The sequence below is a fragment of the Centroberyx affinis genome, unplaced genomic scaffold (genome assembly GCF_046629955.1).
Source record: "Centroberyx affinis isolate AG114_WGS23_722 - 3 ecotype Tasmania unplaced genomic scaffold, CSIRO-AGI_Caff_v1 ptg000277l_1, whole genome shotgun sequence".
Lineage (NCBI taxonomy): Eukaryota > Metazoa > Chordata > Actinopteri > Beryciformes > Berycidae > Centroberyx > Centroberyx affinis.
This window is the reverse complement of record NW_027278956.1, coordinates 334,660-345,000: the sequence shown is the minus strand read 5'-3', so window position 1 is coordinate 345,000 and position 10,341 is coordinate 334,660. Positions and strand designations below refer to the sequence as shown.

General features: G+C 44.0%; 1 protein-coding gene across 3 annotated transcripts in view; it reads left to right on the top strand.

Moving 5' to 3' along the window:
- Window positions 1-10,341, top strand: part of ppfia2 (PTPRF interacting protein alpha 2) — a 137,085-nt gene that overhangs the window by 125,188 nt on the left and 1,556 nt on the right. The window contains exons 20-28 of one of the 3 annotated variants that reach the window (XM_071512189.1): window positions 962-1,043; window positions 3,189-3,389; window positions 5,462-5,524; window positions 7,145-7,177; window positions 7,353-7,528; window positions 7,715-7,812; window positions 8,015-8,190; window positions 8,820-8,888; window positions 9,896-10,049. In XM_071512189.1, coding sequence (XP_071368290.1) covers window positions 962-1,043; window positions 3,189-3,389; window positions 5,462-5,524; window positions 7,145-7,177; window positions 7,353-7,528; window positions 7,715-7,812; window positions 8,015-8,190; window positions 8,820-8,888; window positions 9,896-10,049 — 1,052 coding nt within the window. The remainder of the gene's footprint in view (window positions 1-961; window positions 1,044-3,188; window positions 3,390-5,461; window positions 5,525-7,144; window positions 7,178-7,352; window positions 7,529-7,714; window positions 7,813-8,014; window positions 8,191-8,819; window positions 8,889-9,895; window positions 10,050-10,341) is intronic. The other 2 variants (XM_071512201.1, XM_071512196.1) reach the window with 2 other exon arrangements.

Genomic DNA, 10,341 nt, shown 5'->3' with positions numbered 1-10,341 from the left:
CCCCCCCACCACCACCACCACCACGCTAAGGTGCAATTTACATCGCAGCGAGTAGGTCGGGCGCCGGCTCTCGTAAGCGACGCTCCAGCCTGACGCGTTGCCGCCGTTCCCCGCCCGGCCTCTTCTTAGGTCACCCTCGGCACCTGCGAAAACAAAAGCGTGGAACGCAGCCCAGGAAAATGTGAAACGCTGCATCTAAAAATAACACACGATTCAAAATACCGCAGCAACAAAAAAAAAAAAGTCATCATGCTGCAAAAAATAGTGTCGTTTCTCAGCACAGTACATCTGTGTTGGGATGAGTCGGGCGAGCATGCTTAGATTAGCGATCGGTGAGCAAGTAGCCTAGTGCCTTCCAGGTGTGTGTGTGTGTGTGTGAGAGCATGTGTTCTTGTATTTTTATACTTATGAGGAACAAATGTCTCTACAAGGATGAGGAGGATATTTTGCCAGTCCTCACCTCTTTAAGGAGTTAGTTTAGGATTTGGGTTTAGGGCTAAGATTAAAATTAGGATTCGATTTATATGAGGATAAAGGTTAGGGTTAGGTATGTAGCGGTGAGGGTTAAGGTTAGGGAATGAATGTAGTCAATGAATGTCCTCATAAGTATAGTAATGCAAACGTGTGTGTGTGTAGTTACAGTTACAGCAGAGCGCGTGTCAGCTCCTTTCCCTGGCAGCACAGAGATGAATGATAAAACGTTGCCCTTTCCAAAGCTCTTGGTGTACAGGCTGGACTGGGAGAGATAAAGTGTGTATGAGTACTCTCCCTCTCATGTACACACTCACAGACACACACACGCAGACCCACGCCGACACAATGTTATTGCAGCGATTTGTGGAAAAAGGAGTGTGCCTGAGTGAGGATGTGAGAGGGTGTGTGTGTGTGCTTTGATATAATGTGTGTGTTTGTATGCAGAGTGCGCGTGCTAATGCCAGGTCTCCTCTGTCCCCGACCTCAGACACGAGCTATTGGAGGAGGCCAGGAGGAAGGGCTTACCCTTCGCCCAATGGGACGGCCCCACAGTGGTAGCCTGGCTGGAGGTAGGCAAACCGTTTTAAATCATTCATGTTCAGTTGCAACAGTGTTTTCACAGGAATCTCATGTAAATATCAAAGAAAACGTTGAGTCTGATGTAATATATAGAGATTTAACTAGACCGCTTTCTTCATTCCCAGCCCCATTAGGTGATTAAAAAATGCAAAAACATACATGAGCAGCAACAAGTAGACATCCATGTGGAGCTGATGCAAGGCCAAATGCATAAAATAGAAGCAAGTGCAAGCCCAACCACACTTTGGTTACAGAGAATTTAATTTTTAACCCAAAATACTCAAGTAACAGTTTTGTTTTTTTGTTTTTTAAGTCGGTTAGAATAACTTGGGTAAACTCATACTCTGCGTTTTTCTATCATCCACCACTGCGCCAGAACGCTCACCACACATCAGCTATCTCAGTGGCGAGTAGAGGACTGAAACAGTCAATTAGGTAACGAGGGATGATTAGGTGGCCATGATGGAAGGAAGGCCTGTTTTGGGGAATTTTTCCAGGGCGCCGGGGTTACTCCCCTACTCTTGCGATGAGTGCCGATGGGATCTTTATTGACCACAGAGTCAGGACCTCGGTTTAACGTCTCATCCGAAGGACGGTGCTCACTCACAGGACAGAGTCCCTGTCTCTGCCCTGGGGCATTGGGGATGTTATTCATGAGACCAGAGGGAAGAGCACCTCCTACTAGTCCTCCAACACCACTTCCAGCACCAGGTGGTCTACCATCCAAGGACTAACCACAGCCAGACCTGCTTAGCTTCCCAGACAAGCTAGCGATGTGACGCAGGAGATATGGTGCTGGCATAGCTCCTGACATCTTACTCCTTTGCCCTTTGCTTTTTGTTCTTAACTTTCTCTATCCTTAAGACCCTGACAGCTTCATTTTCCTCACTCAGCAGTGTTTGTGCAAAACTTCCAGCTTCCCTTCAACTTCAGTGATGTTAACTTTGCCGGCGAACTCCATAAACGCCCCACAGTTTACCGCTGTTTTGTCTTGTAATAACATGCAGAGCGCAGAATCCAAACAAAACATAATCAAAACACGGGTCACGGGTGTCACCTTTACGTGAACATGATAACACTATATGTGTTAAAACTGCAAAATGATATCAATTATGTCCATTATCATGCTGGCAGGGGTTAGTACATCATTATTATTATTATTATTATTATTATTATTATAACAGCACGGGTTGAGTCTCATTGTGCATAAGTGTCATGAGTGTTCTCTATAAGAACGCATTTGCATCAGTCGCCTGTTTGGCTTAATGCATTCTCTGCAGCACACCTTTGCCCTCGTCAAATAAGCCTTTTGATGGATTTGATTATAATTGCTTGATATTATCGCTTGGCTTAGTTCCATTATGAGCAATTTTACTTGGCTATTACCCCAGTTCCATTAATCAATATTAATGTTTAGCAATGAATACCTTGATTATAAAAATAAATAATACTTTCTTTTCACACTTGATGAATCATGGCAGTGAATCACTCATTGGCTGTGACTGACTTTTGAAGTATATACTGAATATACATTGGTCACATTATACAAACACTACTGCCCCCTACTGTCCAGTGGATGATATCCAACACCAACCCACACATATGCATGAACCCCCTCCCCATCCCAGACTGCACTGTTTCAGTTAGAGTTACTGATATGGGTTTTTTTAGGGCTGAAACCTAGCAATATTTTTTCATTTAAGCTGCTGATAGCCCATATTTTCTGCTGTTTTCAATATTTTAAAATTTGCCAATTTTCATGCCAAAGAATTTAAAAAAAATGACAAGTATTCAGTATGAACCATGGGACACAAACTCTCCACTGAAACCCAGCATGATCACAATAATGCAATAAATGACTAATAGAATAATATATTATTCATATATAGTTGTGTTGAATCTGATCAAATTGTTGCATTAGAATCAGTTCAGGTTAAGGTCTTCCCATAGACAACCAGTGTAGTATTGATCAATCATACAATGAATATGTAATCAAACAAACATGTCCATCATATTTGACATGGATGACACTGACCGCCAATATGAGATTTTTAGCAAAAGGCTGATAAATCAGTCTAACCCTAGTTTCAGTCTTACCATACTCAACATGCCTCCTCTCCCTCTGTGTGGTCTAGCTGTGGCTGGGCATGCCGGCCTGGTACGTGGCGGCGTGCCGTGCCAACGTGAAGAGCGGAGCCATCATGTCGGCCCTGTCTGACACCGAGATCCAGAGGGAGATCGGCATCAGCAACCCTCTGCACCGCCTCAAGCTCCGCCTGGCCATCCAGGAAATGGTCTCCCTCACCAGCCCCTCTGCCCCGCCCACCTCCAGAACCGTGAGTTAGCACTTAGACACACACACTCAGAGACATGCACACACATACGTGGGCATTCATAAAGTACATGCACACAGATTGGAGCTTTATACAAACACTTGGCAACTCAGTGGTTGGAGTCAAAGAACCACCATTTTTCAGAGTGAATGGCGAAAAAGGAACTCTGGTTAAACTATGAATAAAATATAAATGGCGTTGACTACTCATGACCATGGTATTCATGATATTGGAAGGTCAGCAGCTAGCTAACTAGCTTACCTAGATAGCTACAGGCTAGTATGGCTAGTTTGAACTTGGAAGGTCAGCTAGGCTAACCTAGATAACTTAGTAATGGCGTCATTGCATTTTTTCAGTCAGTAGCCAGAGCGCTAGGCTTCATAATATTAGTTAACTCCTCTCTTACCTCTTGTCTTTTTCACTGGGCTTCAGTCTAATGTTGCTTAACCTGAAAAACTGTGGTTGTTTGGCTCCGCCCATTGAAGTTTAAATCGACCAATGAGATTATCTGCTTCCAGAGCAGCTCTGCCTCTGAGAAATGTTTGCAGAACTAAAACTCCAATCTGCTACATGCACACCGCCTACACAAATATGCCCGCCACAAATGGGTGACATGAACAAGCAAACGATTACAGTAGCGAGCAGAGCAGTTCCACCGTATTCACACGCATACACAGTACATTTGTCAGCGATTACTTTATATCTCAGCAGTTTTATATCTCATACTACATCTTTGTGAGTAGTGAGTAAGTGAATATTAGAGTGGGATGGTTCGTAAAGCATTGCTGTACCGTGGTGTAATTTACCTCACCAGTTATTTTACGCCATAGTTGGTTTCATAGCTCCCTGTTGTCATGGTAATTGCATATGGCCTCTAAGGAGTCTGCTGTTTCTTAATGATAGTGGCTGTTCACACTACAGAGCACACACACACACACACACGTACCATACATCACACAGACATGCTGAATAGTAGACTCTACTATGCCGGTTTGTTTTTTTAGACTCCACACAATACTAGCACACATGCAGAAATCATAACTCACACCCCTAGGCTCTTGCACTCCTCTCATCCTCTGTCTTATTGTAAAACGGCTCCACCAGTTCTTTTTTTTACCCTGCCCCTTCTTTCCTCCTTTACCCCCCTCCTCCCCTCCCCTCCTCTCATCTACCACTTTGCTCTACTTCCACACCTCATGAAACTTTCATTACAGCGCATGTGACTCCGCGGGCCCCATCGCAAACCCCCGACTGTGACGGGGCGCTCCGCCTGTCGTCGCACTTAAAAAAAAAACACGCACTTAACACCCGGGGGTTAATTGACCTTGTAAATACAGTGGGAGGCGTACACTGAGCAGAAAATTGACAGGGGAAACAGAGGGGAAAGGGGCCAGACATTTTACCTGCGCTTTTACAACTGGGTCCCCCCCCCCTCTCTCTGTCCCACTCCAAACCATGGACTCAAAGTGAAGGAGTGGCCCACTGCTAGCTGCACTGTGCCTTTAACAGAGATTAAATGGACCAACACTGGCGTTGGTTATGGCTGTGCCTCAGACTGTTCCTATCTAGGTCATGACAGCCTGACCCTCTGCTGTGACTGCAGAACAATCACTGTTGCTAAAATTAGACGCCGATGCCTCAGAATAGAAACCAATACTAAAACAGTGGAGTAAGCAATAGTGAAGCTGATGCTTATTCCACTGTTATTAGATGTCATTAGAGCTGGATGGAGAGGGATGGGCAATGTGGGGTTTGTGTCTGTTGGTGTTAATATTACTAATTAATTGCATCTTTCTTGTTCTGCATGGCAAATGTCTGTATCTTGTATTTGTGACTTCTGTATGCCACAGTTGGAATGTCTTGTGCTGTCCTGTGCTGTGTTGTTGTTCTTTGCGTATGCCCTTTGACCCCAGGGGGGGGATTTGGGGCCAGCTCATCATCTGACTGTGATGCTATAACACTATTGGCTTACAGTGGTGCTGCTCTTCTTCTTTAACACTGCTTGCCCCTCCTACCGGACCTCTACTACCAATCCTGCTGCTGCTCTGTCTCTTGGGCTTCGTAACCCCTCGTAGCCGTCAGGCAATGTATGGGTGACCCATGAGGAGATGGAGACCATGGCGGCCCCCTCCAAAACGGTCAGTCCCCTTGTCTCCTTTACCATCACCCTTCATCTCTGTCATGGTGTGTGTGTATGAAAGTGGGTGGCAATGGGAGAGTGTGCAAGCAGAGTTCTGTACCATACGACCATACGTGGTGCAGTGCATCGGACAGGGTGAACAACATGGTGACTGATGCATCAGTTAACCCCTCCCCCAGTCTGTGAACCTCTTTGTCAACACTAATTTGGGAATGTATGTTAGTAAGAAGAGATTCTGACAAATATATTGTTCTTTGATGATGGTATGTTCATGATAAAGAAAGCACTAGTCTGAAGACTTTCCTTACTGATGAGTGTAATCATCTGGGCGGCTCGTTCCGGTGATGATACTGAAAGCACAGTGTCAGACACAATTCCAAAATTCCCCATCAGCTCTCCACGGGGATTCATTATTAAAAAGACCATGGCATATGGCAAACAGCATTGTCGTGCTGTTTCAAGCAGTGGGTGAGCACTTTGTCATTATTGATGATGCCACTCCCATAAGGAAGGAATGCAGCATGGGATGAAGGTAATCACTCGTGATCATTATGTTTGCAAGGATTAAAATTTGCCCTGTAATAGAAAAGACTAAAACTATATCAGCAGGCCAGAGTCACAAGAACTTTTTGTTTTGACATTGACATACAATGCTAGAGTAGTTAGACATCATCATCCACAAATCAATGTTTGAGGAAAACCAGCTCCAAAATAAGGTGCATCATTCAAAAATCAGATATGAACTCTGTTGATATTACATGTCTTAATATCAAAACCATTGGCAGTATTTGCGAAGCCATTATTCTAAAGCTATTGCTGCTGTCTTATCTGTCTCAAGTCAAACCCATCATACATTATACATGTAATAGTAGATATCTGTTGTCCCACAATGATACAAGATATCTTTTGTCCAGTTTTTATAGTGTCTTGGTCTCAAGGACTTTAAAGCTAATAGCCAATCCTGTATCATTTTTTGGGACATGAAGCAACGATGGGATCTGGAATAAGGCTGCTGGTTTGTGGCTGAGTAGCAGTGTCCTTTAGTAACCCATCTCCAAACCAAATGTGCACTGTCAGGCCAGGCCAGTACTGAGGGGATAACAAGTGTCCCTGGAGACCAATTCATATGCCAACTGAGGGTGAGCTGTCTTTCCTGCAAACTGCATCCAGCTCTCGCAGGTCGTTCCTGTATCTTGAATACCACAACTCTTCATGTATTTAAAAGCTGCCTTGCTGTTGGCTCAGAATAGTTTGTCAAAGTTTGAAAGAAGGAACTTTTCTCCCTCTCCATTGGACTTTTTCTTTGGTGTAGATGCCAGGGCACTGAACCCAAACTCCACACTGGCTCATAAAAATGTGTTATGTTCTGGATCTTAGACCCAAACACAGATCACAAGCACAGTTTTGATTGTGGGGAGTAACCCTTTCAACAGTCAAAAGTTTGGAACTGCAGGGGTCAGCGTGTGATATTTCTCAGGTCCACTTGGATCCTGATCAAAGTTTGTGTGATATGTAATTGACAGGATTTGATAAGACAATCAGATTAAATTAGGTCTTTTTTCTGTGCCAGTAATTTTCTCTCACCTGCATAATGTTATTTTCCTTTCCTTTGTAACAGAAGTCAGACTCTGAGGAGGGAAGCTGGGCACAGGTAAGAGACATGCTGTGCTGTGATTTACTTGCTCTTGTACAGTGCAGGTAGCTTATGACAGATTCCATAACATTCATCCAATATAAGCATCGAGTAAGCTCTATTTTCCTGTGTGAGGCACTGAGTCAGTGGAAGATGCAGCGTGCTGACAGCGCTCTCCTGTGTGATTTGTCAGACTCTAGCTTACGGCGACATGAACCATGAGTGGATAGGGAACGAGTGGCTGCCCAGTCTAGGACTACCTCAGTACCGCAGCTACTTCATGGAGTGCCTCGTGGACGCCCGCATGCTGGACCACCTCACCAAGAAGGACCTAAGGGTGCACCTCAAAATGGTGGACAGCTTCCACAGGTACTGGAGTCGCCTCACCTCACTCCCAGTCTAGGACTGCTAAATGAATATATAGAAAACATTTATACATATTATGCAGAGCAGGCATTTCCACTGAGTTATGAGGCATATTTAGCAAGTACAGGAGAAAAAATTGAGCTGTTTTTCTGCTCATCTGATGGTGTGTGTGTGATCTTGTGCCACCAGAACGAGTTTACAGTACGGAATCATGTGTCTGAAGAAGCTCAACTATGACAGGAAGGAGCTGGAGAGACGCAGGGAGCACAGCCAGCACGAAATGAGAGGTGCGTACACCCAAATAAATAGGATGCAACCACCAACATAATATGAGTAAAATGAATAGTAAACAAGAATGATTCAGCCGTTTGCCAGCTGGCTCCCATTAACGTCGCTGTTGTTGTTTAGTGACACACATTCTTGCTCTCTTGCTGGGGAAGTGTATGAATAATATGCTCTATATCTGTGTGTGTGTGTGTGTGTGTGCAGACGTGCTGGTGTGGAGTAATGAGCGGGTGATCCGCTGGGTGCAGAGCATAGGCCTGAGGGACTATGCTAACATCCTGCTGGAGAGTGGCGTGCACGGCGCCCTGGTCGCCCTGGATGACAACTTCGACTACAGCAGCCTGGCGCTGCTGCTCCAGATCCCCAACCAAAACACTCAGGTACTGCAGCCTCAGCAGCGCTCTCTGTCAATCAGTTTAGTTCAGTTTTCCTTAGCAATTCAGCAAGTGTGTCCTGTCAGCCACCTCCAATATAATGATGCAGTTTCTTTGCTCATCTATGGGAAACCTGTAATTATTCTGATGCATTGTTTAGATTGGATTCCACACAAATATGCATGAATATATTTTATTAATAGTAGTAGTAGTAGTAGTAGTAGTATTCTGCATTTCCATGTTGAGTTTTAGTGTCCCATGATGGTCTAAATGCTGTTTGAGAGGCTTTTCCACTCTGCCAAGGATAAAACTATGACAAATTTTGAATTTTTTGGCATGAGCTTAGTCAAATTTAAAGATATCGAATGTGAAAATATCAGCTATCAGCAGCTTCAATCCAAAACTTCAAAGCCCATATCGGTCGAACACTAATCAGAACATGCAGATTTGTCACTCTGGTCCCTTTCTCAAAGCCCTGTGAATTTTTACTGCTCATCTCCTTCCTTCCGTGGATAAAAGCAATGTGCAGCACGAATAATGTAATGTGTCAGCTGCCTCTGTTTTTGTGCTGCTAAAAATAGCTGACCTTGTGATAAAACTGAATATGTTGTATTATTTTTTCTACCCCCCCCCAGGCACGTCAGATTCTGGAGCGAGAGTACAATAATCTGCTGGCACTCGGCACCGAGAGGCGACTGGATGAGGTGAGTGGCACCCATCGCCCACAGGACTGACCTCGCACCACTGGCGATGGGCCAAGGTGTGTTAGCCATGGCAAACACACCTGAGCTGGATGTCAGTTTCAAGAGTAAAAACACGTAAGGTAAAACACAGACAAAACAATCTTAAAGAGGTGCCAGACAAAAGAAGAAAGAACGAAGAAGACAGAATGCAAGTCATGGAACAAAAGTAGAGTCTGCACACTGAAAGCTGTTCCCAAGGTGTGTAAACTCATTAACGCCTAAACAGATGATGTTTCGAGCTCAGTGCTCTTCATCAGACAGAAGACACCTCATTCTACCAAACTAATAAGCAATGAGGTTACAGGAATACACTGATTTGGGGAAATTGGCCCATTTGGCAACATAACACTTAAGTGATGAGAACATAGACACCAAAATCATCCATGTGTCCTTGGTTGTTTCCTCCGGTGCTCTGTGCTAATACTTTACATATGTCTATATTTTAGTGATAGCATTATCTCAAAAGTGAGAATGATAGGTATTCTTAAATTAAATGCAACTCAGTTCTGTACTGAACTACCAGGAACTACTTTTCCTATGGAAAGTCATCTCTTCCTGCAAGACTTGGAGCATGACTTGTTTCAATGGGAAGTGAATGTGGTGGACCATGGGAGACTGTACAGCTAAAAATGAATACACACCAGATGAACATATTTCAAGAAATAAACCAAAGCTACATCAGCTATATTGAGTTAATGGTATGGTATTCAGTTTTTTTAATTTATGGCTCTACAGGCCATATAATAAAAAATACTAACAACTTTTTATTACTAAAAGGTCAGTCTTCTTACTTTGGATAATGCCTCTTGCGTACTCAGTACTACTTGCATACTCAACATAGTCAATGATCTACCAGGGACATATGGATGACTTTAGTGTCTTTGTTCTCGAGTTAACCAACAGACCAAGAACTTTAACTATATACTTTTGTTGAACTATTTCCTGAATCATGTCTTTCTGTCCATCAGTGTGATGACAAAGACTTCCGGGGTCCATCGTGGAGGAGGCAGTTCCCGCCCCGGGACGTCCACGGCATCAGCATGATGCCCGGGTCAGCGGAGACGCTCCCCGCCGGCTTCCGCCTCACCACGTCTGCTCACTCCCGGAGACTGCCCCCCGAGGGTGAGCGCCTGCTGCTGCATCTTATTTCTGAGACATTACACTGCAATGTAACTGTAGCTCAACACAAATTAAAGCACTAGCCCATTTCTTTTCCAGCAGGGCAACAAGGAAATGTGTCGTTAAGATGAAGGTTTTTTTGAAGTGAACAAAATAATTTAATCTTGCACTAAACCAAACACTGAATAAGTCATTTAGTCTCATATTCAGTCTTAAAATCTTATTTTTCTCTAAGCAAGTGGGGAGAAATAATTTCACTTGTTGCCAAAGCAGTTTTAATTGTTTCAGAAATTTT